The sequence below is a fragment of the Carassius carassius genome, chromosome 3 (assembly GCF_963082965.1).
Source record: "Carassius carassius chromosome 3, fCarCar2.1, whole genome shotgun sequence".
NCBI lineage: Eukaryota > Metazoa > Chordata > Actinopteri > Cypriniformes > Cyprinidae > Carassius > Carassius carassius.
Window position 1 is genome coordinate 40,787,167 of NC_081757.1, and position 26,763 is coordinate 40,813,929.

The following is a 26,763-nucleotide window of genomic DNA, read 5'->3' on the forward strand; positions in this document are numbered from 1 at the left end:
ACTCCTTTAAAACCTTGCAACCGTTTGAAACCTGATTTTAGCCAACTTTACTCACTCTGGCCTGCCGTGCCACCGAGTTCTGTCTGTGTTCGCTTCATAAAGCCTTCCAAAACAATATATACACATTCAATGAAACAAAAAAAACAATTTGAAGCAATGATACCATTATAACGCACTGAAATGTTACTGATAATGAGCTGCGCTTTCATTCATAACCCAGACGGTTATCCTCAACTGGGTTCAGTCGGTCTCACACTTCACAAACTATGACATGTCAGCTCAAAACTCGCCATTCACGCCGACAGTCAACCGGGAGACTAAAATGGACTTTCCCAGGACTCTCAGCCAAAACTATTATCAATAACTGCAGATAATCTCGCTTTACACGCAGCATCTTATAACACAGACTCAGCTTTCACTCACTTCCTCAAACCACTTCACTTCTGCCCTCCTAACAAGAGCAAAATATAAATACAACATTAAAGATTTAGAACGTATGTTAAGCTTACATTGTGTTCAACAAAGATACACATTATGAGCTAGTCCCAAAATATCGTCTTACAATCAGTAAGTGCAACATCACTAATTGTTGTCAGTGAGCAACCCAAACCACCTTTTCAGAGGAGTCCACGGTCACAACAACGTGCGAAATCATACGACCTTGCAGGAGCACGGAGTCACTTCTACACAGCGTTTACAAACGGTGCACATCGTAAGGTGTTAACAAGCTAATACTATACAAAACTTATCTTCATATCTGTACAAGCATACAAATGGATGATTGTTTTACACGGTTTCAAATGATTCAGTATGATGGCAAAACATTTATCATAACACTACAGGTGAGGGGAAATAAGTGCTGGACATTTCACTGCATCAAAGTGACAAACCTCTATGTTACATGATTAGGTGAGGCTCTATGGAAGAACAACATGGGTTTCCCTAAATGCAAAGAAGAATAGGGCTTCTGCACACCAGATATACTCTAGAAATATCCTCCGATTTCAGTTGGGGAACAAGAAAAACATCACATCATGTGATGTGACCAAAACCTGAATTTTAACTGCAATACACTCTTTCGCGGGCTGGACTGCTTGTGCTTTTTGGAAAATAAATTCCCAATTTATTTCAACTTATCCAACTTTAACCCTAACCATGAAACCCTGTGTTTATCTAGGATGCAGATGCCCTAATCATTAAAGGGAAATTAAATGCTTTTAAAAGGAAGGCTGTACTTGACATTTATGCAAGGGTGAGTTAAGGACATGATTTGATTAATTTTCACACATCCGTAGAGGGAAGGAAATTCAGACATGAAATATCTATAAGAATCTAGCTTGTGCTAAACCCTTCTGTGCTGTTACCATTGAAAATACAACACCAAATTTACCCTGAATTATCAAAATCACAGCTTGATAGTCACATTTTACACATTTCCCCCCAAAATTGGTCTTGCGTCATTAACCAAACTACAAAGTGCTGCCGGGATGACAATTCTGTAGACCAAAACCTAAAAATGCAGTTTAGCACCTCTGGTTACATCATCCTGAAGTCAGTGGGGTTTCTAGAATGAGTTTTTGGTTAAATGCCTGAAATATAAGGTCTGTGGTGAACCCAATCTTAAGATATGTTCATATGAATCAGTAACACTTTTTTTTTTTAAAGCTTTCACTTGTCTTGAAAAAGGCAGATGTTAACAAGTATCTAAATGGGACTAGTGTTTTTTTGGAAATTGAATAGCATCACGGCAGACAAGTAAACTCATCTACTCGGTTGCTTTTATAGCCAGGTGTGTTTATAATTGAGCTCTTGTAAACTATTCTAACTCAGACTTTCCAGGAAAAGGTTTTCAAAATGTTGAAGCTTAATGGTGTTGATGTTGAAGTCACGCAACAACTGTAGTCCGCTTACAGCCTACGTTTGGCAATTGGATTAAGGCTTCAAAATTCATTAAAGTCATGTTCATTTGTGAAGCTTATGATGAACAAAACATTTAAGATTCATAAACTTTTGTTAGTCACAGAGCATATCTTCTGCAATAATCTGAAATCCAATGGAAAAATCTTATTGGGTTTTTGTTGAGGGAACCAAGATGATGAACTTTCAGGTTGGCCTTCAAAAATACATAATCACTGCAGTATTCTTCTACTAAATTTCTATTTTTTATATCTATGTATGATACCATGAAGTTTCGTGCTGATGTTTAGATAAGATCAAAATGGCCCTCAACAGCACAGTAGGGTTTTCAAGCCTGTGAGAGATATACATGACGTGATGACATTTAGAGCAAAATGGAGACACGCAACTCTCCCAGAGAACAAAGCTTAAGACAGACCAGAGTAAAGTTAAGACATTGGGAAGGCACAAACATAGCATCAACTCTCCTTGTTTACAGTGCACATGATAGTAGCTCAGTTCTTAATGAAAGCGTACTCAGTCCATCTCCGCCTCGAAGGTTGCAGACTGGAGATTTCATCTCGACTAGAGACGGCTGGTAAGGCAGTGCATTTGAGAAGACCGAGAACAGTGCACCACTGCTGACAGATACAAAAAACATACAGCACCAAACAAGCGACACCAGATAAGCTTCGGGTTACGTGACTTAGTAGTGAGATAACTAACTACTACCATAAAAGGTCACATAGCCTGTGGGTTACTAGAAAAACGTGCAGCTGACTTCTGGTGATATCAGAGTATTGAAACTGCATTAGGGTGCTGACTGAGTCTCTACTGCATAGCTCATGCTAAAGCTGTATCATATCTGCTAAGTATTGCTTTAATTCAATTCTAATACTTAAAATAATGGAACAGGTCTGAATTCTGGATAACAAAGCCATTTTCCCTGGCTGTGAAGGAACAATGTAATAACTTAAACCAGCTGAAGCTGGCCTCTCAAGCTGGTAGACCAACTGGCTTGAGCCCAGAAGACCAAATCAGGCCAGTTTAAGCTGTTTTTCCTGGTCGGAAAGATATTAAATTTGTCTACAAGGCTTTAGGTGGCAATTGTGGCCCTTTTAGATGGCTCCCACCAGGTTGAACGTGAACTAACAACGTAACCTCTCTGAACTTAAAGGGCCATCATAACGTTCTGGGACAAAGGGGACAGAGGAAGGAAGAAATAACATGAACTAGATTTGAGACCAGATTATAAATAGCATGAAAGTGGGACTCCTTTTAAGAAGGAACAGGATTTCTTCAAACAAAATACTAACAGATGACAGCTTGTGAAATGGAAACAACAAATGGAATCGAACCAATTTTAGAAATCAAAACCAAATCCTGTTATACTGAATACACACACTGCCACTTCTTCATTTAGTTTAAATCAGACTTGTTGGAAATGCTGGAAAACCAGGTGGGTTTATACCAGGGTCGTCATCAATGGGGACGCACCGCCATAATTTGTTTATAACCCTTCAGAAATTCTTCTCTTTAACATTAGAGGACTAAGAACTTCACAAACATGTGGTATCTTTGGGGTCGATGCAGTTTGGAGGAAGTCAAAATCAAACTGGTCCAATGCTAGCGTAGAGCTACATTTATATAAAAAAAAAATATTATTTCTTGCCTAAAAGAACCAAAAAAATAATAATCTTCTCTGAAAGCCTTGAGTGATTGTAAGAGGCCCAAAGAGTTCAATTAAATCCTGGTCCAAACACAGCCAAATGGTCCAAATCCTGGCAGCCCAGCAATGCCAAGAGCCAACAACGCAGAGAAATATTGAAGGTCTCATGAAAGAACTAGAGCCAAAATGGAAATAAAAATTTGTATCTGACAAATATGTACGTGGCCTCAAAATATTGACAGGGAAGAAAAAAAGAAAGAAAGAAGAAAACTAGAAAAAAAGTGGGAATGTCAGGCTCTTTCTGGAATGCTGTTTTGAAATAAAACATGAGCTTCTCCATGTTTATAATATTTGGTCTAATTGCACTTAAGTCATGATTTCATCCATCTGAAAATGTTCAGTAACTACGAAAAGTGAAACTGCAGCATTTTCTCTTGGCTAATGTGTAAACAGTGTCAACCTTGCCTGTCAGTTTCTCATGAGCCAAAAACCATCAACTAAACTGAATACTTCAAAACAACAAACATTTTCCCTTCATTATTAAAAACAATAAAACGCATATCTGATTCCCATTATAGAGTCAGCGTGAATCAATTGAACTTCTCTGTGCAATACAAGACCTGCAGTAAAAGTTTTTAAAAATCGCTCGTGGTTAATATTGCCAAGAAGAGAGACAGAACGCAATACTGTACAAGAGTTCACCATTTACAAAACCCAAAGAAGAAACCTCAGCACCGATTAGAAAGTGTATATTAATGAGGCTCTTTCTATAGAAGAGCTGTTTCGAGACAAGTTTTCAGTTCAACACTGATCCTAACCAGGTATGATATGACAAGTTCCCAGCAAATTTGTCCATTCAAACATGCCTGCCTGTCAAAACCTATGGAACGAATTTGGACCATTGAGGTTAACAGTGGGAGGAGCTACAGAGCACAGTGCCACAAAAATAAAAACCAACAAATGTGAAAGACTAAACGTCCTGTTGCTTAGTCCTTTTGGCAGACGCGACACTGCAACTCAAGCATGATTTTTTTCGCTTGTCTTACGGTGTTATACCTGGTTAGGACACAATGTAAAGAGCTAAGATATTTCTATGAAGTACAAGAGCTGATTCTGAACATCCTAATCAGTGGGTGTTTTAGAAAAGCCCCATTTTGAGGTGTGCCTTCATATTAGTCATCTCTGAAGTCAGAAAGAAAACCTACCTAAATGAAAGAGGTGTTGTTTTAAGGGTAACTGCATGCTTTAAATGAATGAGGATTATCACAAAGTAAAACTGCATCATCTTAGAAAATCAAGAGAAGCATAGGATAAGGTTAAAAACCTTTCTACATACAGACTGCAACTGCTGCACATAGAAAAACTGATATACAAGGAGAAATCTGTCTTGTATGGGATTTAAAAAAAAGAAAGAAAACAAGAAAATTGTGTTCTGACAAATATTGCTTTGATTTTGATTACCGAGCAGGTCAGTCCACACCCAACAGCAGTGACTCTACAATTGTGTGTGCTAAACGCTTCCACGGGACAACTTCATTGAAACTTGCATGCTTCAGAGCAATAATCCGTTTCGACAGGAACAGGCCATTCGCAAACAGCTAGAACCTGTTCAGCATTTGGTCTCAGCTTCGCAAGCAGGGCTGATTTTGGTTGACACCATCCAGGAAAAGGGCACAACAATATAAGTTAATAATGTTAATAATTGGACTGAAGGATGCTTCCAACCATGAGGTACTATTTGGAGGTGGTTTTCCTAGGCCGGCTTTTCTGGGAAATGATAACTCCAATGGATTGGACAGGAGAGATCACACTGAAACTGGAATGCAGATTCAGAACCACTGCTGAATTAAAACTAAAAACCTCTGAGGAGTTGTTAATGTAACTGTTAAGATGCACGCTAGACTTCATCTGGAAATAGTTCCTGATTGCAGAAAGATTGTTGGATCAATTGATTCATGTGACGGCGCTGGGCAACTGTTCTCAAACTCCAGAATAGAAAGGATTCCTCAGCAGAAGCACCCTGAGAAGAGGCAGGGAGAGGAGGAAAGGGTAGGAAAGTGAGGACAAACACACCTCTAGAGAGACACGCATTAAAAACGGTCCAAGTTTTAAGGGAAACAGTCAACATTTACAGAGAAAGAGCCTGTCTATTAGGGGAGAAAAGTTGCTGAGCAATCCATCCTCTTATGTCCTTCTTTAAAATATATATTTATTATTATTGTAAAGTCTTGTCAAGACTTTATGGCTGTATCCCATTCTTATCCCTGGCCTTTCTGAAATAGACATCTACTCGAGTAACTGCAAGATATCTTTGCGCAAGTGATCACTGCCAAACATGATAGTTCACCCACAGGAACACGCTGACGACGCAGGCTTTGGTACGTGATTTACCGGATTAAGCTGCCCATGCAGATCATTGCGAATGCTGACTATGACCTAACACAAAAGTCCTCTGCTCGAGACCAGAACCAAAGAAGAGGGCGGCAGGGGGAATCTTCCAATATGTGCAAAATCTCAAACATTCTGAGGCTACATTCTCTCTCCCTTCGACCACGCTCCCTTTTTCGCATCTGTTCGCCCGATTGACACTTCGCTCCCATGGACAATTACTTTTGTCTGCTACTTCCCGGCATTTGACCGCCCCTCGATGGAAAGCTTGACCTCCTGAGGGATAAACGACAGCCGAGAGGAGCCAGAGGTGGCAGCTGATGGTAAACTCCCTCCATCCTCGTTCTTGAAGCTGTATCTTTGGAAGCCAGGGGCAGACCAGCGCCTCTGGGACGCTCCTACGGAGGAGGCTCCCGCTCCGGTTCCTGGTGGAGCATGACCCTCAGTGTGCAAATAGTAGTTGCTCTGGCTCCGATTGTGCTCTGCTGAAGTCCTGTTTGGTTTTGGGAGCATGTCGACATGTCTCGAACCCCCGACCTGCATGGGCTCCTCCTTGTCCCGGTCCCTCTCTCGGTGGATACGCTCCATTTTTAATTGGCTTTGTGGCCGAGGAGGGTGCTGGGGTGCAGGGGGGCCCATGGGCTGAGGTGGGGCTCCTGACGTGGAGTTGACTTTGGTTGGAGTCCGGGCCTGCACTTGATGAGGCGGTTTCTGTTGCGGTGCGGCTTGCTGATGCATCGTCACAGACACGCAGACGTCACCCACTTGCAGATGGTGGCAGGTGAGACCGTAAAGTTGGGCAGTCTGCTCTGGGCTACAAGATGACCAGCCCTGGCCAAAAACGAAAAACGGGTGTTCGGGGGGAACATCTATAGTCACTTTGCTCTGCTGCTCCCCCACGTTGAAATGCAGCGCCACTAGACCGGGCCGCTGTTGACTAGCGTGGATGTCCACGACCATGCTTGAGTCGATCTTCAGCCCGCCGCTCGCTTCTGCACTCCGCACAAAGTCCTGAGTCTGCAGATCTTCTACGCGCTTGAGCTCTCCGGTAGCCAACTGGATGATGGCGCCCTTCATGAAGTGCGACGGGCCAGAGGGTGCCAGCAGAGGAGCCTGTGAGAAAGTACCAGGAGGCTGCAGGGAGGGCTGTTGCCCCTGTTGGGGAGGCAGATCCACCACTGGCCGCTCCGGGAGACATGCTCCTGCATCCATGGCTTTAGTATATGCAGCGGGAGAAGCAGCGATTGCTGCTGAGGCCACATCATTGGATTGGAAATGTTGCTGCTGTTGCTGTTGGTGGTGATGGTAGTCCAGAGGCACAAGAACAGGCTGCCCATTGGCCAAGATAACGGCATGGCCTTGTTGAACAATCTGCTGCTGATGTGCTCTGGATTCAGCTGGATTTGATGCATAAGGTGTTCTGACTTCGCCCTGAGTCTCTCGACCCCTCTGAGAGCTCTGAGACAGGTTCAGAGGGACATCCTTGCGACTCATGCCGTGGATAGGAGAGGCAAGTCGTCCGACCACCTGCTGGACCTGAAGAGGAACCACATTTAAAGTGTCATTTTATTTTAGAATTAGGATGGGAAATTGCTTTTTGGAAAGCACCACCAACTGGAAAGTGACTGGACTCAGAGGAGATTTTGATATAAATCGAAAAACAATCTCTGTTTTTTTCTAAGTAGTAGCCTGAGTGACTCAATCCTTAACACACCCAAAGAAGAGCTATTAAAGGAAGGAAGTGGTGTAACTGGTGCTGCTGACTCACAAGAATTGACAAAAAAAAGGCAAAATTCTGAAAATGAATTAAGTAGTGATGAAGTAAGAGACATTCACAGAACTAATAGGCTATATGATCCAGATCCAGAGAAATAAACCAAACGAAAATTAGAAATGTTCCTTGAAATCAGGTTTAAGATGGAGAAATAAAATTAAATAAAAAGAATAAATAAAACAAAAACCGAACCAAAAAATAATAAAGTAAGACTTAACAGAAGCATTTAAAAAAAATAATTTAAATGACAAAAGCAAATAAAATAATTACTTGAGCTAAATCTTTATACAAAATAAAGGCTAATACAAAATATTAAAAAACATAATAGTTTATATTAATGCTAAAATAACACTGGCAAAGTCAGATCGAAAATCCAGAAAATCTGATTTCAACATGAAAATAAACAACATCAAAGGATTTTTCATGGTACCCAGCGAACACATTAATACTAAAATAATTCATCATTTAAAAACAGCTATTTAAATTTTAAACATTTTGTTATTTGTTTAACTGAGCTCTCTTCATTTATACATATATATATATATATACATATATAGATTGGACAAAGATTTGATTTCAATACATGGATTAGACAAAAAGAACATGAAAATGTGTGATGCAAAATGAGTAACATCAGAAAAACTGCCCGATAAACATTTTCACTGCTGTTTTTAAGTGTTGAATTCAAGTTTCCCCATCATTTTTAAACACTTTTCAGCTTTTCTAATGTGCACTCAAATGTCTTGCGATGTGGAAAATGAAGTCAACATGAAAACAAAACATCATCCTATTTACTTAAAGCACTTTCCTGGTGATACTATAATAACTTGCTCTTCCTCTGAAATCACTTCCCTTTTCAAATCTCTGAGTGAGCCTATAATAATAAACCATCCTTCCCTCACCTCGAGATCAGTGTCCGGTGTGCTCCTCTGTCCTGGCGACATTCTGCCCTCCGGCATGCGGCTTTTCAAGCTCTTGTCTTGCTGTGGCTCGGGCGCAGTGGCCTGCCGCAGTTGTGCGGTTCTGGCCAAATAAACTATATCTTGATGGCTTTCCCTGCCTCCGTGCTCTCGGTCTCCTCCGTTCACCTCCCTCTCCTGCTCCATGGAGCTGCTGTGCAGGTCTCTTTGTGGCTGGACACCCCTAATGGTGGGGTTATAGTACAGCGCTCTCGGGCTGAGCTCCCCGGCAGGCAGCATCCCTACAGTCCCGAGCTGCGCTTGTGTCGCCGTTTGCACAAGAGGAACTCCCATTTTGGTGTATGCATGGGTCGAAACCTGCTGCTGCGAAGAGCCAACTCCTTCCTGAATGACTGATGGATACGGAACCAGGTGGGAAACGGAGTGTGGCTGGGAAATAGCAGACTGAGGTGGCATCAAAGGACTGGGAATGAATCCCGGAGGCATGGCGTAGCCATACAAGGGAAACTCCTGCAAGGAGGAGTGAGGGATGTGGGTGTAGCAGAGCGGAGGATAGGGAATGCTCGTGTGCTGTAACACCGGGGAGGGAACGGTGTAGGCAGGAGAAATGTGGCTGAGAACGGGGTGCAGATTGGTGGGTGAGTAGGTGCCAGCGGGCAGAGCTACTTTATAAAGCATGCTATACTGATCCACAGGAAGCCCAACGAGACCCTCGGCACACTCCACCCCATATTGCATGCTCGGCTGGGCTCGCACCCATTCGCCACTACCTTCTCCGCTCACTCCAGAGCTTTGTGAAGACGGGGCTTCCTCACCTCCTCCTCCTCCTGCACTCCCAAAGCTGCTGCTGACGCTACTGCTGTTACTGTTGTTGGTAGAGGTGTTGCTGTTGTTGTTGTTAACAGGGAGGTCACGCTTCTTGGGAGGGAGGCACTCCTGGTTGCGCTCGTGGACTGGCTTCATGGTGATTGGGGATGAGAATGGGCGCTGTTACTGAACAGAGGATGGGACAAAGCTTGGCAGCTGCGGAAAAAGCACCACTGGAATCAGCTCTGAGACCCTCCCGCTGGCCGCTTCCATCACCTTACCTGAATGCACAAAGAAATCATGTATAAACTAAATATGTTTGGTCACATTTTATTTTAAGGTCCAATTCTCGTCTATTACATTTCCCTCAAACTCATAATTTGCTGCTTATTAATAGTTAGCAAGGTAGTTGTTAAGTTTAGGTAGGCTTAGGGATGTACAATATGGTCATGCAGAATATTTGCTTCATTACAAGTACTAATAAACAGCAAATATGTTAATAATAGGCATGCTAATAAGAAACTAGTTAGAATTGCTCCCTATACTAAAGTGCTATCATACGTTTAAACAAATGATGTATAGGCTTGTGCTCAACATATTGGCCAGGCCAATAAAACAGCAGGTTTTGAGATCGTTGCATTGGCTGTCAGCCTTGTCACATAGATATTTTGCTTTTCTGTACATTTAAAAATATATATAATAGATTTTTAATAAATGGAAAATGTGGCATATTTATAAAAAGCAATTTTGTAGCAACGTGCAAAAGGACACATTTTCAAATAAGTTTTTTCACAGTAAAGGGCAATTTCAAAAACAAAAAGTTTTGTATTGCAATGTAAGTAGTACATGTGAATAATGAACACTGTGTAGCCTTATCTTTCTTTGTTACCTGCACCCAGATATTGCCCTTTAATTCTTAGTTTGAAAACCTCTGTCAGCGTTGATGCAAACCTTTAGATTTATTAGAGTTCGATTCCATTCAGATTATTTGGACAATATACATTTATAACCCAATTTTGCTACACATAAACACATAAAATTTTAAATACTGCCCTGACAACAAGATAAGTTTACGATGAAGTACTAAAATGACTAAAACAAAAAAAAATATATATATATATATATTTATATAGCAATTAAAAAAAAACTTACAAAAATGACAAAAGTGGGACATAAACTTTAACGTAACAACATTATGAAGCTGGTTACAAATTGTCAAACTTTTCCATTGAAAACATAACATTTTTTTGCAGTATGACTGTCATTTATACTATAGAGCAAAATGTGGAAGTCTGAGTGACGTTAACCACAGACCTTTTTTACTCATCAAATCAGGTCACTTTTCTAAAAACCCACTGGAAACTACCGAGGAAATGCACAAACATGCCTTCCAGTTTAACCTAAATATATCAACACAAACAAGAAAACTAGATTAATTAACTACAAAATGTAAAATTCACCATATTTTACTTAATTGTAATCACTAATACTGATATCTTACCCTAAAAAAATTAATCAGCTAGAATATACTACAAACCCCCCCTCTATTTCAGTTTGGCTCAAAGATTTTATCTTTTTTTTTAAACTTGAAAAAAATTAAGTACAATATCAGAGGTAGGGGGGAATCTTTTTTTGAAAAATTGCAAAAATTTATCACATTCTTTCAGAATTTACAAGTCTTAGATGTAGATTGAGTGTAGGTATATAACCCTTATTTTATTATTCATTTGTTTCTTAATTGTTATATGTACGTGTGTGTGTATGTATGTGTATATATATATATATATATGTGTGTGTGTGTGTGTATGTATATATTCATGTATTATTATTATCATTATTATTTTATTTCTTTTATTTTTAATTATTATTAATCATTTATTATTTTTATTTTTTTTCTTTCCAGATGTCATTGTGTTCTAATTGGGGATTACTTGTTGGGGCTGGGTATATAGGGGGGTTGGGGTGGTATAAAATGTAAAAATGCAATTTGCAACAATAAAAAATCTATGACAAAAAAGAATATACTACAACCATTTCATATAAAACAATATTATTTAACCTTGTATCTCACAGAAGAAAAAAAATAAAAACCAAGCACAGCCATAATACTTAATAGAATTAGGCATAAAAGATAAGGCGCTCAAAATGCATTTCTTCCAGGCTAACTGTATTGTGCTCATGAAGCTTCTGTGATTTACACACAGTAAATTCAATGAAGAGAAAGAAAATGCACATTCAAGTGCAAAATAGAAACAGCCTGCACCATTTCTGTCCTTGTTCTCTTAAAGAAACAGACACTCATTCTCATACGCTGGGCTCCACATGTTTGCCATATCAAGAAAATAACCGACACCGAGAGCCACAATGGCATTTATTTTTTTATTTTTTTTAAAAAGATATTTTATCATTTTTTTGTGTGGTATATTCCAATCTAAGCATATCTAAAATTTGGTATATTTTAATCTAAGCACATCTAGCTATGGGTTTAGTGCAACTTTGATTTAAAGCGTCTGACATAAACACGACACACTTTGTTTTGATACGATTAGACAAAATACTCTCCTATAAAAGGTCACAAAATGCTCCGAAAAATTGAATATTTTTGAAAATGGTCCATTTCAGGAGCAAACGACACTACGTGACAAGTGACACGGATTTCCTAATTTATAAATACAGTAATATCTCGTTTTAGAAGGCTTTTTTCACGAATCACACAAAATGAACAGAATTACACGAATAAATGAAGAGTTTCTCTGAAGCGGAAACTTCGCTCTTATCCTGACACTATCAAACTGACACAGAAAAGCCAAAAACCGTAATAAACAGTGATGAGACATGTTTAAGCACATAATAAAGCAGATTTAGGTGTTCTGGGAGTGAGCACTGATGTGAATCAGAGAACGAGACTTAAACGTTACTGATGTTTTCATTTAGACTCGAGCGTTAGCCAACTGCTATTAAACCTGTGACCTCACTAACCACACATTTCACACGGGAAACACAACAATTAGTTTGTAGAAATAGGTTTGGTTCGTTGGTTTCAGTCCGTTAAAGTTAGTTTCTGCAGTCAGAGCGTGTTTGGAAGTAAAGCAGGAGTAAACGAGAGGCTGGGGTTTACAGCGGAGCGCCGCTAACAGGCTAACCGCTTTCCCACAGACTTCAACAGACGCTTCTCCGAGCGCTCCTCGACGGAAACACTCACCTCCGCATGGCATCGTGTAGACGGCGAGCAAAAACACACACTCTCGCAGGAGCTCGGGCAATAAATCAGTGGTTCAGTGTGGGCTGGTGATATCTGCCCATTCCGGAGGCCAGCAGACTGAAGACCAGCGGCGCGCGCTGATGACGTCACGGAGGAGCCGATCCGCGCCTCAAGCGTCTGTGCAGAATAAACTCCAAAGATAAACAGGCCTGTATTTATTCTATTAATTATTTTTTATTTTAATGGCTAAATTTCATATTCATAAATGTACATTTGCAGGTAAAAAAACATGCATTTAAAAATGAGGTAAAAAACTATATTGAATCTATATTACCCTCGAAGAAACAAAAAGCTATTCGAATTTTGCAAGCATGTACACTTTTTAATGTATTCCTATCATTTTGTTTACATCTCCCCCTAGCTTTAATTGTGTTCTATTGTTATTGTTACTGTATGTATTGTGTAATTCTGTGCAATAATAATAATAATAATAATAAACGGGTGGTTTACTTACTGTTTTTAAAAAATAAATTAAATTACAATTAAAAAAATTAACTATAAAAATTTTAACTTACTGTTTTCCTGAGTTTTGTGAAATATATTTTATGTATGATGTATTATATAATATAAGTTAATATGTTAATAAATAAATGTGAGCCTGGAGTACAAAAATGTAAAAAATGAAAGCGTAAAAAAATAAGGGTCAGTTGTTTTTATTTATACATTATGAATGGTTTGTTAAGATATTACAACATTTGGCTAAGATACAACTATTTGAAAATCTGGAATCTGAGGGTGCAAAAAAAAAAAAATCCAGACGATGAGAAAATCGCCTTTAAAGTTGTCTAAATAAAGTCAATGCATATTACTAATCTAAATTAAGTTTTGATATATTTACGAAATTTACTAAATATCTTCATGGAACATGATCTTTACTTAACATCCTAATGATTTCTGGAATAAAAGAAAAATGGGTCATTTAATTTTAATTAAAATTTTAATTGACACTCAATACGTTATTACTGCATACTGTTTTATAATGTACTATAATACTGAGGTGCAGATAATTGCCACTATTTACAAATAGAAAATCCTGCTATTTTAACATAGTGTAAATATCATCTATCGCTAAGAAAATATGCTATGCCATAATTTAATGACTTGTTTATACCTCCCATGTTCTGTTTAATATCGATAGCGGGCAATGTTGGGCCTTTAGGAGACAGACGAGCTTTAGTGCCTTTAAGATAAAGATATCCTTGCTCGATACTGAGATGTTCAGACTTAGAGGCTAAAAACAGCAGGACTGATAATACTAATTATGGTTAAGAGATCAGATGTGTTAAGCAAGGGGTTTTCAGTCTTCGAGATTCCACAGGCTCCCCAAATATACTGAGACAGCATCTTCATACTTTAGTGTGTAAAGACCCAGTTAAAAGGTGAAAAAATGATTTTATAAATATGTGTAAAATCATATTTGGATTTTTTTTTTGTATCTGTTACATTTATTATGTTTTTCTACTAATTATATTGTATAATCTATTTTTCATTATTTATTAATCTTTAAAGATTTTAAGAATTAATTAATAAATTTTAATAATATTCTCTATTTATTTAGAATGTATTAATCTAAATCTATGTGTTTATTTCATCTTATTAATTAATATACAATAAGATGCCAAACTTACAAGAATTTTGTTATGGTATATAATATAATATAATTCATATAATATAATATAATTATTATATTTTAATACTTTAATAATATTAGCCATAGGATCAAGTGACTTTTTAAAAATAATTTGGGCAACATATGCACAGCTTTAAAAAAAAGCGGGTGGGGGGGGGGGGGGTATGTCTGGTTATTTTGCTAATACGTTTTAATATTTACATTTGCATTTACATTATTTTTCATTATTTATTATTCATGCTGTTTATTAACAACCATATTGTAACACATCAGCAAAAGTATTACATTTTACTAATATTATTAATATTAGCCATATTAATAAGGAAAACTCTTGATTGAAATAATGCTCTTGTTTGTTTTTCCACTGACCACTAGGAGAAGCTAAAACTATCATTGCATTCAGACATGCATCAGCAAGACATTGTGGGTATTGTGTGCCATTTAGCCAGAACTGTTATCTCTGTGGCACCTGCAGACAATGATCGCCATTCTGTGGCAAAGACCACAAGACGCACAAAGTCATGCAAGATATAACATATGTGACCCTGGAGCCATAAGTCATAAGTAGCACAGTTATATTTGTAGCAATAGCCAAAAAAACATTGTATGGGTCAAAATTATAAATTTTTCTTTTATGCCAAAAATCCTTAGGATATTAAGTAAAGATCATGTTCAATGAAGATATTTTGTAAATTTTCTACTGTAAATATATCAAATCTTAATTTTTGATTAGTAATATGCATTGCTAAGAACTTCATTTGGACAATTTTAAAGACGATTTCCTCAATATTTAGATTTTTTTGCACCCTCAGACTCAAGATTTTCAAATAGTTGTATCTCAGCCAAATATTGTCTGATCCTAACAAACCATACATCAATGGAAAGCTTATTTATTCAGAATTGATTGTTTTGTGCTCCTGGGTCACATAAGAGGTTTTAGTCTGAGTAAACATAAGATTATAAAGTGATTTTCTGTGAAATCATTTCAGTGTGTCTGAGGACAGGCCAAACCATGTCAACCTGGACATGTACAGAAAGAGCCAGATGTGTCCGAGATGAACACTTCAAACCTGACGTTCAATCTGTTTTTATATTCGAGTTTTATTCATATTTTAAATCAGTTTTTTTTTTCAGTTTTAGTTGACATTTTATACATTTTGTGTGCTTTTGTCATTTTTTAAATTAGTTTTAGATTTTTTAAATATTTCAGTTTAGCTTTCATTTCAGTTTTAGACCTCATTTGTTGTAAACAGTGTTGTTTTAGTATTATTTATATACTATTACAGTTGTTATTAATATTTTGAATTCTCTTTTTCTCTTTTTAGTTTTTATTGACATTTTACTTGAAGTTTTATTTAATGTTTTTTTAGTTTTAGGATTTTTTTATATTTCAGTTTAGCTTTAGTTTAGCTTTAAACAGTGTTGTATTAATATTATTGATATATGTTTATAGTTTCTATTAATATTTTGAATTTGCTTTTTAAAAAATATGTTTTCAGTTTTAATTTTCATTTTAGTTAGCGTTTTAGTATTTTATGTGCTTTTGTCGTTTTTAGCTTTAATTTTACTTCAATTTTAGACATAAACTGTTGTATACAGTGATGTTTTAGAATTATATTCTTTTCATTTTTATACATATTTTGAATTTGCTTGATTTTAATTTTAGCTGAAGTTTTCATAATGTTTATATGCTTATGTCATTTTTTTTAGCTTTAGTCTATATACATATTGTATGTATATATATATATATATATATATATATATATATATATATATATATATACAACACATTTTGTTATTTTGCAGCCTTATGTTACACTGCTTTAAATTACTTTTTATTCTACATTAATCTATATATATATATATATATATATATATATATATATATATATATATATATATATATAAACTAAAGGTAAATAAAAAAAATATTTTTCTATTCTATTTTATTTAGCTTTCATTTTATGTGTTTTAAGAATTGTAGAACTTTACTTTTTAATTAATTTTAATATGAATAATATTTAATATTTAATAGTTCAATTCCCCGGGAACACATAATAGGTAAAAACGTAAAAGGTCGCTTTGGATAAAAGCGTCTGCTAAATGCATAAATGTAACAAAAGCAAAAAAAAAGTCGTTGTAAGTCGCTTTCTGCTAAATGACTAAATGTAAGGAGTTTAAAAATATATATTTTTTTTTAATAAAAAAAGAAAACGAATAGATAAAATAGAATATTAACAGAGAATGCTAAAGGGCCAAATAAATGAAATCACAATAAAAACAGTGCGCTGTAAATATAAATGTAACTCAAGAGCCGAGTCCGTTTGAAACCTCCGAGGCCACGTGAGCACGAACTTTAGGTGCCTTCGCGGAAGTGACGTCAGGAAGCGATGGCGGCCCGTGCTGCTCTCCCGTGTCGGATTTAAACTGTCTTTAGTGACTGTGCTGCTCGTGTGTCCGGTGTGAATCCCTCCTCTCGGACTCCGGGGTTGTGGTGGACATGATCAAGACGCGCCAGTGTCTGCTCGGCGCGCGCTCTTTCCTCGCACTGACCTCCAGAATATGGAGCTTGTTCTTGTACATCCTCAGGAAGCACATACGAACGGTGAGTTAATCACCAAAACAGAGACTTTTACACATCTGAGCTACTTCTGTTGCATGACATGGCTCTGAACTTTAACCCTGGTGTCTAAAAGAGACAGCAGACACCTGTCTGGGTTCTTAAACAGTCAGTTTATTCACAAACTTTTGTTTTAACATATCAACATGAAAAATACTAGTGTTTTTGAACAATGCTACAGTTAAGTGTATTATCCTGTATATAGTATAGTATCCACTGTGCTTTGTTAATGCATGCTACAGCATATTGTAGTATTAACAAGTTGATAAACTGTAATAAATACTGTAGTATACTATAGTTTTTGCTGCAGTGTATTGTAAGTAATAGTAATTTGTTTATAATACTATAGTTGTTATTTTACCACCGCAAATGACACATTTATTCAAGTACTTTACTATAGTATGCTTTAAAAACACTAGTGTTTACTATAGATTGCTATACTATTATTATTATTTTTTTTTATTGTGGGTATCTATCCTTTAACCCTTTGGATGTTATTATTGTCCATTATATATATATATGTCCAGATAAATTAAATTGAATATCTTTAATTATTTAAATTAAAGTATTATGTATGTTAGTAAATAATTTACCCAAAAATAAAACTAAAAATATATATAATATAAAGTTTGTTTGTTTGTTTGTTGGCTTTTATTGTATTTATTGTACTTGTATTTTTTATTGTTTTTGCCATGAAAATAGTCTAAGATGCTTACATGGCATTAAATTAACAATATACTTAATTTATAACTAATTAATATAATGGCAATATAACATGTGACCCTGGAGCACAAAACCAGTCTTAAGTCGCTGGGATATAAGCAACAGCCAAAGATACATTGCATGGGTCAAAATTATCCATTTTTCTTTTAAGCCAAAAATCATTAAGATATTAATTAAAGATAATGTTCCATGTAGATATTTTGTAAATGTCTTACTGTAAATATATCAAAACTTAATTTTTGATTAGTAATATGCATTGCTAAAAACTTCATTTGGACAACTTTAAAGGATATTTTTTCAATATTTAGAATTTTGTTTTGCACCCTCAGATTCCAGAATTTTCAAATAGTTGTATCTCAGCCAAATATTGACCGATCATAACAAACCACACATCAATGGAAATCTTATTTATTCAGCTTTTGAATAATTGACACTCAAGACTGGTTTTATGGTCACATATGTGAATGAATATCCAATAGGTTAAATGTTTTTCAGAAGTAGCTGATAACTGAATCTCATGCTTTAGCTCAGAGTATGTAAACACTTGGGGTTGGAAACCAGGCTGTAATCCGCCTGGGCATAGCAGGCTTTGGCAATCCAGTTGTATAATATTCTTGAAGATGATCTTTAAGGCACAATAATAAAGGCATTGCTTGTCTGGGACTCTGATCTGGGCACTGGAGGTGCAGACACTTCACTAAACACACTTTACAGTCACAACATTATGAATGAGTCCTTACTGAGGCCTAAATCAGGTTGGGAATAAACTGCCCCCTTCTCAAAGTCACCCTGGCAGCTTCACTCAGCTGTGCTCTCCCAAGTTCCTCTGACACTGTTAGACAGCTGGGAGGGCTAAAGATAGCTCAGAAGAGAGGGATTTGGAGAAAGAGAGGAAGAGTATGCTCATTGTGAGCAGTGGGCCGAGGCGAGGGTCTGGCAGCTCTTAAAGGGACAGCCGTCTGAGTTCGAGCTCAGGTTCCTTCCAGATGGTTGTGTGTTTGAGTAAGCTGCTAATTGACCAGTTGTGAAAGGGCCAACTCCACAACAGCTCTTACGTTCGTTTTTATTACTTCAGGGTTCCCACTGTTACAGAACGTTTTAGTGACACACTAACCGAAACAATTTCTGTAGTTAATATTAATGATCAACCAATATAAATGATGAATATTTTATAAATGCACTTGTCAGCATTTTAAGTGGATCAAAACCTTTCATCAAAGTTGTCCTAAAACCTAAACCACAATGCGTTCTTGTCTTCCTCTTCAAATGATGACTACTGTATTTAATAGCATTTATTTAAATGTCAGTAGTAATTATTTATGCTTATCCAATACATTATTATCGTTGTTGTTCATTTTTTATTATATCCTGATATCTGGAGTCTGAAGTACCCTTATGCCAATATTAGTTTAATAATCATATCTCATTAAAATATGACTCATTAAAAACATCATAAATATTTATAATTAATATAAATTAAATATTAACTAATAAACATTTGTAAATATTCATATTAACAAATTAAAATGCCAATAGTAAATATTATAAATTAATATTTATTATTTTTATTATTATTGATTTTTATATATATATACATTTTAACTAACATAATATTTTTATTTAAATAACTGAAGATTTAATTTATCTGGACTGGATAGGCATCAGGAAATAAATCAATCAAAATCAATATTATATATATATAATATATATATATAATATATATAATTTTTTTTTTTTTTTATACAGTAATTTGAATGATCCCTCAACTGGCCAGTTATGGATTGTATTTATATTTACTGTATGTTTTTTTTTTCTTCATCTAAATTCTGGGTCATGTAGTGTGTTGTTTAAACGTCCTTTATTCACTTGTTTTTATAGACGAGTGGGTTGTTAAAATTTCTGAATTAGTTAAAATGTAAAAAAGTTTAATTTAAACCAGTGTAGCATGTTAAATGAACTGTAAAAGGCGTGTTGATTGTTGTCTTCTGTATCATACATGTGTGCTGAGGTGGCTGTTTCCTGTTCTGTCTCCTTCCTGTTCTAGATAATCCAGTATCAAACAGTGCGCTACGACATCTTACCATTGTCACCCCTTTCCAGAAACAGACTCGGTGAGTGTTTCTTTTCTTCTCCTCGAGTTAAAAGTTAGTGGTATGACAACAGAAAGCCTGATCTGAGTCTGAGTGAGTCTTTGAGACCGCTGTTTGTGTGCGGTGTTTTCAAATGCTGATTTTGATTGAGTAATACAGGAGTGTGTGTTTCTATTCAGACGGCGTGAAGCGAAAGATCTTAGTTTTAGATCTGGACGAGACGTTGATCCACTCGCATCACGATGGCGTTCTCAGACCTACGGTGCGGCCGGGAACACCGCCAGACTTCATCCTCAAAGTAAGGGTTTGCTACGTTTGACGCTTTAATAATGCACATCCGTGAACAATATGGAATTACATTTGTTTCAATAATAATGAACGAAACTTTATAAAACTGAACGTAACTTTTTCAGAAACTATCAAAAATATGCCATTACAAAAGAAGAAAAAAACAATGAAAACGAAAAAAAATGAACTCAGTCGCACTAATTTAACAGGCTCTTCAAATATACTTCATTCTTTGTTAATGTTTTTCAAAGATTCGTTTTCGCTAATCGTGGATTCTGAATTCATTGCCACAGATTTCGCTTACGTTTCGCAGTTTTTCGTTTGGTGTTTTGACACAAACCTCTCGTGGGGGCGGGGTTAACAGTGATCTACTCTGATTGGATAGTAAGCTTTTGATGGACAGGTGCTCTCTGACCGGGAAGTACAGACGCCACCCAGTGGCGCACATATTGGAAAGCTCTCACGGTGATTTGTATTACTAAATATGTAAATAATACTTGACATTCGATCGTCTCAGTCTGTAAAGATGTGCTCTTGTCCTTCAAGGCAGCTTAAAGTAAGCTTGTGTTACTGAATGACAATAATAAACCGCAACAAACTGTAGTACGCTGTAACATAAAAAAAAACTTGTATCGATGTTATTGGTTACTTCAGTAATACAAGCTTACTTCAAGCTGCCTTGAAGGACAAGCGGAGGTGAAAGATGACGCCGCTCCGTGTCTCTCCTGAGAGCTTATCTTTACAGACTGAGACGATCGAAGGCCAAATATTATTTACATATTTAGTAACACAAGGCACGATGTATTGCATACAAATCACCGCGAGAGCTTTCTTTTTCTTTTTCTATTTTTATTAATGCACAGAACAAAAAGATACAAAGGTATAAACATACATCACATAATATTCACCAAAAAAAAAAACCATAGAGAATAAAAAGAGGGACAAAATCTAAACAAAATTAAACAAGGAGATCAAAGGCAGAGCAAATATAACAGTCCTTATAGCTTTCTTATTAGACACTGAGATTATATTCATATAGTTTTCCATTTCTTTTAGGAAAACAGAGAAGACAGAGAATTTGCATTTGTGAATGTGAAATTTGTTTAGGAAAAATTTTTTAATTAATAACATATGGAGCTATTATTATGACAAAATGATTTGAATTTGAATTGTGTACATTTGAATTATTTGCAAGTGTAATCTAACAAAATTGAATTTTAGGTGGTAGTTTAAATAGTTCTGAATTAGATTTTTTTAAACGAATATTGAACATCTGAAATTTAACAAATTGAAATGTTTTTATGGCTGAATTTTATAGACGTATTTTCAAACAGCTAGGTTTTTGTTCTGAATTCTTATACTGCAACAATTAATTAAAAAAAATCAGATTCAAGTTTTCAAGATGAAGAAATTCTGAACTTCAAATTCAGTTTTCTAAAATTCAATGTCAAAAATTCAAACTCAAATATTCAGATCTTACAGAAAGTAGGTCACAGGTCATCCACAGGGAAGAGTAGATGATCTCAGAAAAGTCGAACAGAGCATTTCGGCCAATTAGCCTTTCGCCAAGCCCCGCCCCCCTTAGTTACTGTTGCTACTTCCTACAAACAAATGGTCAAACACACGACCAGCGCGACAGATTGCCATGACGGGAAGAGGTATACCCGTGCGTGTCAGTGACCTTTTTTGGAGTAATACCTCCGCGATATCCTCCAGATCGAGGCAAAAGGGGTTACAGTATGCCGTGGAGGGAAAAAAAAGCGTAATCTGAGAAACACCATGACCTGTACCTCAAATGCAACCAGCACAGCCTTGTGTACCAGTCATGCTCTTGCACTGCTGGGAAAGTTCTCTTTCATATGTTATGGTCTATTATTGTCTGTGGCGAGTAGCTATTTTTATTATTATCTTGGTGTGTAAAGGTTTTAATAATGATAACTAAATACTAATTGAGTCTTAAATGCATAATGTAGACATAGGCTATATAGGCTAATGTTGGCATTATTCTTTTATTAAATTTCAGCTGCTATGGCGAAGCAAATAAGGCAGAGTCTTTATCTTAATTAATTTCGTTATTGCCAAATACCCATCTTAATTTAGAATTTATCTTAATTAAATTTAAGAAAGACTCGTTTTTATTGGTGCGTTGGCCTATTTATAGGCTAAATGAGTCTATACCTAGGGCTATTTAGAGTTCTGAGTTGAGATGTTTATTTCTTTGTTCAAACTTCCAAGTGGCCTATTACGTTAGTCATGTATAAATTATGTTAAAACATGTATAAATGACTCATTCTTGACAAAAGGCAAAAGAGCTGTGGCCGTGCGTACATTTGAATAATGTCGGGCTGTAAACGGGTTCGGGATTTTAAAAAGCTGTCAATCAAAATGTACTTGTCTGGCTCGGGCCGAAATCTGTCGGGCTCGGGTCCTGTCGGGCCTAACTTTTAAGGCCCGATTACAGCTCTATTCTAGTGTGTCCGATTTACAAATGCCGTGAGCGCACCGCTTCACCATCTTGCTTGGAGTCAAAGTTTGGCGGAACTGCCTCACATAGTAACGGTTGCTATGATGTGTGATTGGACAATGGCCGTTTTGGGGGAGGGGCCGGCGAAAGGCTAATTGGGGACTGCGGAAGTTTTCCAGCGCGAACGTGGTGGTGGTTCAAGAGGTTGCCACTCTCTGACCTCTGACTCAATAATTTTGACCCATGCAGTGTATTGTTGGCTATTGCTACAAATATACTTGTGATACTTAAGACTGGTTTTGTGCTCTAGGGTCAAACGTGTTAGTAGTAGTATTAGTATTGTATTATTAGTTAAAAAGAAAAAAAAACCTCACATAAGCCGTTGTTTTTTTTCAGGTGGTGATTGACAAACATCCGGTGCGATTCTTTGTGCATAAAAGGCCTCATGTGGACTTCTTCCTGGAGGTGGTCAGTCAGTGGTATGAGTTGGTGGTGTTCACTGCTAGTATGGAGATCTACGGATCTGCGGTAGCTGATAAACTGGATAACAACAGAGGATTGCTCAAAAGAAGATACTACAGACAGGTAACCGCTAGAACTCTTGAGGTTTCATTTCGCATCAACATTTGCCAAGAGAAGAACGAAAATGGAAGAAATTAGTAAAGGACATGCAATTTATGTTTTGTCGTCTTTGTGTTGTCTTTATCTTGTGCAGCACTGTACGCTGGATTCAGGTAGTTATATAAAAGACCTGTCCGTCGTACATGGCGACTTATCAAGTATTGTCATTCTTGACAACTCGCCGGGAGCATATCGCAGTCATCCAGGTAAGACCAGGATTGCAGGATTAACATGTGTGTGTGTGTGTGTGTGTGTGTGTGTGTGTGAGCGATTGTCCAGCTGGTCTCTCTGCATGATGTTTATCATGTTTCATTATCACAGCAATGTGAACCATAAGCAAACATCAGATGTAATACAGGTTTTATATGTTATATTATGTAGTCATATAAAGACAACTTTACAGAATTCAATTAGTTTGGATAAAAACAAAGCCCCGTAGTAATTTTACTCTCAAATGCATCACTTTACGGAAGTATATTATAATGCTGGCTTTAAAAGGACCATAAAGAAAAAAAACTCAGTCAGTCAGTACCACTTCATACATCACTTTAGGGTAGCAGTTTAGAAGAAACAATCAATAAATTATTAGCTCTGTCTTGGATGATGCACATTGACTTTTGTCACTATTAGTCACCGTTTTTTAAATTAAGACTTATAAGTCAACTACAAGAATTATATGGTCACCTGAGAACATGTTCTTCTTTCCTGCAATGTGTGTTTGTTATGAATATGTATGGAAGTCCGTTTCTGCCACTGAATAAAAAATGAAAAAGATGATAGCGACTTTTTCTCCCACAATTCGTTTTTCTCAAAATTGCGAAAGTGTATATTTCACAATTCTGGAGGGAAAAAAAATTCTTCTTATAAATATGTGATGATTTGTAAAAACAAATGTCCTGTTTTTTTTGCCTGTAGATAATGCAATACCTATAAAATCGTGGTTTAGTGACCCAAGCGACACAGCACTTCTTAACCTGCTGCCCATGCTGGATGCACTAAGGTAAAGATCTAAAACATTCAAAACATGCAAAAATTTTCTTTATTTTATGGTGTTAGTGTTAGTTCAGCCAAAAAATTTAAATTATGCTGTGTTTCACTCACCCTGGAGGCATCCTAGGTGCATATGACTTTCTTCTTTAAGACCAATCCAGTAGGACTTATATTAAAAATGTCCTGGCTTTTCCAGTCTCTGTTATTGCAGTGGGTGGGTGTTTTTGTTGAACAGTCCACAATACGTCAAATGAAGTGCATGTATCCGTAATAAAATGTGCCTCACACAGCTCCTGGGGGTGAATAAAGGCCTCTTGTAGTGAATCCATGCATTTCTGTAAGAAAAATATCCATATTTTATGTGTAATAAACACTTTTCTCTCACTTCGTCTAGCTTTCATAAGCGGAAGTAGTTCCGGCGGATGACGTAGGCGTCATGTGATTAGTGACGAGCGTGGAGACAGAAAACAAAACGCCGGTCATGAATTAGTTTGAATAAGTATGAATAATATTAACAAATTAGTATGAATAAGTACAAACCGAGGATTTGCAAAGAAAAATTATGATTTTTATATAAGCCAAGGGAGTCCTGGTTCCAAAGAACGGACATCATCCGCTTGAACGCTTGTGAGAGAAAAGTGTTTATTACGTTTGAAATATGGATATTTTTCTTACAGAAATGCATGGATTTGCTACATGAGGACTTTATTCACGCCCCGGAGCCGCGTGAAGCATGTTTTATCACGGATGTGCACTCTTTATTTGACGTTTTGTGGACTGTTGAAAAAAAAAAAAAAAAAACACTCACTCACTGCAACGATAGAGCTTGGAATAGCCAGGACATTTTTAATATAACTCTGACCGGATTCGTCTGAAAGAAGAAAGTCATATACACCTGGGATGCCTCGAGGGTGAGTGTAAAACAGGCTAATTTTCATTTCTGTGTGAACAAACCCTTTAACTTGAACCCCACTTCACTGTGTGCTCCCTTCTCAGGTTCACGGCAGACGTACGGTCCGTCCTGAGCAGGAACCTCCACCAGCATCGACTCTGGTGATCATCCGGCCGAGGGCTTTCCTCAAGCCCGCTCTTCTTTTTAGTTTTTTTTCCAACTGCTTCCCTATGTGACATCTGCCTGTCCGTTCTCCCTCGACTCTTTACCTCTCAGAAACGCCCTTATGTAAGGGCCACAGGGAAGAGAATCTGTCCCGAACTCAGATGGGATGGAAAAGGCAAAGTCTTTGGGAAGCTTTTTCCCTACGTTTTTTTTTTTTCTTCTTCGAGATGGAGTCTCTGCCTTACAGCTCTACCTGTGCTGATCACATGTGTGAGTTACGTTTGTGGAATGTGTGTATGAGGATATTTGAGGCAAGAAAAACAGACCTTTTCGTGACTTGCGTCTTCAATCCCAGCTTGGGACATCATACCTCACTTTTAAAGGTGGAGATCTGCTCAGAACTGGCCAGCAGCACTCTGCACATCTAATAGAGTTCACTGGAAAACTCTTGTTGAGACGGATTATGACGGACTGGTGGACTTCAGGGTCATCATGGTAGAGTTGTATATACTGTTATTAAGGTACTGTCTTGGAAGACATGGGGTTTTAATGACTTCTCAATGGTAGACCTGTCCAAATTCATGGATTATGTGGCAGATTCTTAAATTTTATTCTTTTGGTTAGTTCTCATCCTGTTTTATTCTGGGCAGTAAATGAAATTGTCATGATTATCAGGGAGGATGTAGTAGATACGAGCTTTGAAGAAGCTTAATGACAGATTTTAAGCCTATCTGCTCTGATTCTTCTCTACAGAATGTATGTGGTTGGTTATGAAATCCTACCACTTGGACGCCTTTTTACAAATGTGTTTTTTTTTTTCTCACCTGAAAGTGTAATAATGGCAAGACTTGAATTTATAAAACTTCATTGTATTGAAGAACTGACTGAGCAACAGACACCTTTTCTTTTCTTTACTCAAGGCTATGTTGGTTTCTCTGCACCCTTCAGATAATGTCAGTTCTGTTCTCATCAATCTAACACTTGTCGAGTCTCGAGGCAGCTTCCTGGGACACAAGTCCATAGACCTGTGCACGTTTCTAATAAAAAACGTGTCACTATACTATACTATGGGTTCAGTTTTCAGTTTTCTTTTACAATCTTATTTAACGTTTAATGGACCAGTTGCAGAAATCATTTTTAATGCAAAACATTCTTTAGGCAACACATATTTCCTTCCTCTCTTGATGCAAAAAAAAAATTTTTTTACATAAAAAAAAAACTAAACTAAACGAAAACAAAATTGAATAAGTTTGTTTTAGGTTTAAACTTGTTTAAATGTAGTTTCAATTTAGCCTAAAAACAAAACAAAAATAAGCTAATTTGTTGTTGGGGTAATAAAACCAATGTATTTAGAAATCCTATCTTACAAAATTGTAATTGTTTAGAATCCCTTTCTAAACCATATGTGTATATAATTAATCTTGTTTTATGAGTATCTATCTTTTCTCTAAGATTTTTGCATAAAGTGTGTACATAACCTTTGTCACATTTGCTCCAGTGTTTTAGTATGAATTAAATTAGTTTTATTTTAAGTTTTATTACATCATTCAAGTAACATTTTTAA

The 26,763-nt window shown here is 36.7% G+C and overlaps 2 protein-coding genes across 5 annotated transcripts; one reads left to right on the forward strand and one right to left on the reverse strand.

Moving 5' to 3' along the window:
- Positions 1-4,612: 4,612 nt before the first annotated feature.
- On the reverse strand, positions 4,613-12,832 carry LOC132126928 (ataxin-1-like). The gene is made up of 3 exons (XM_059538539.1): positions 12,657-12,832; positions 8,630-9,735; positions 4,613-7,489 (listed from the first exon to the last, which is right to left on the reverse strand). Exons 2-3 carry the CDS (start codon positions 9,608-9,610, stop codon positions 6,185-6,187), a joined length of 2,286 nt encoding a protein of 761 aa, XP_059394522.1. The 5' UTR covers positions 9,611-9,735; positions 12,657-12,832; the 3' UTR covers positions 4,613-6,184.
- Positions 12,833-16,677: 3,845 nt separating this feature from the next.
- On the forward strand, positions 16,678-26,091 carry LOC132126936 (CTD nuclear envelope phosphatase 1A-like). 4 transcript variants are annotated; one of them, XM_059538572.1, is made up of 7 exons: positions 16,678-16,951; positions 19,734-19,800; positions 19,959-20,077; positions 22,928-23,116; positions 23,247-23,358; positions 24,068-24,152; positions 25,139-26,091. In XM_059538572.1, exons 1-7 carry the CDS (start codon positions 16,847-16,849, stop codon positions 25,197-25,199), a joined length of 738 nt encoding a protein of 245 aa, XP_059394555.1. In that variant the 5' UTR covers positions 16,678-16,846; the 3' UTR covers positions 25,200-26,091. The 4 variants fall into 4 exon arrangements, with proteins under 4 accessions (XP_059394555.1, XP_059394559.1, XP_059394546.1 ...); XM_059538576.1 differs by having other exon boundaries at positions 23,247-23,265; XM_059538563.1 differs by lacking the exon at positions 25,139-26,091 and adding an exon at positions 24,820-25,040 and having other exon boundaries at positions 23,247-23,265.
- The last annotated feature ends 672 nt before the right edge of the window (positions 26,092-26,763 follow it).

What these genes read in the sequence shown, in the direction of transcription:
- LOC132126928 (XM_059538539.1), bottom strand. Translation starts at nt 9,610, where the DNA reads ATGAAGCCAGTCCACGAGCGCAACCAGGAGTGCCTCCCTCCCAAGAAG. An exon ending in CACCGGACACTGATCTCGAG is followed by an intron (nt 7,490 to 8,629) that starts GTGAGGGAAGGA and finishes GTTCCTCTTCAG; the next exon opens with GTCCAGCAGGTGGTCGGACG.
- LOC132126936 (XM_059538552.1), top strand. Translation starts at nt 16,847, where the DNA reads ATGATCAAGACGCGCCAGTGTCTGCTCGGCGCGCGCTCTTTCCTCGCA. An exon ending in CGCCAGACTTCATCCTCAAA is followed by an intron (nt 20,078 to 22,927) that starts GTAAGGGTTTGC and finishes GTTTTTTTTCAG; the next exon opens with GTGGTGATTGACAAACATCC. An exon ending in CCCATGCTGGATGCACTAAG is followed by an intron (nt 24,153 to 24,819) that starts GTAAAGATCTAA and finishes TTTTTCTTACAG; the next exon opens with AAATGCATGGATTTGCTACA.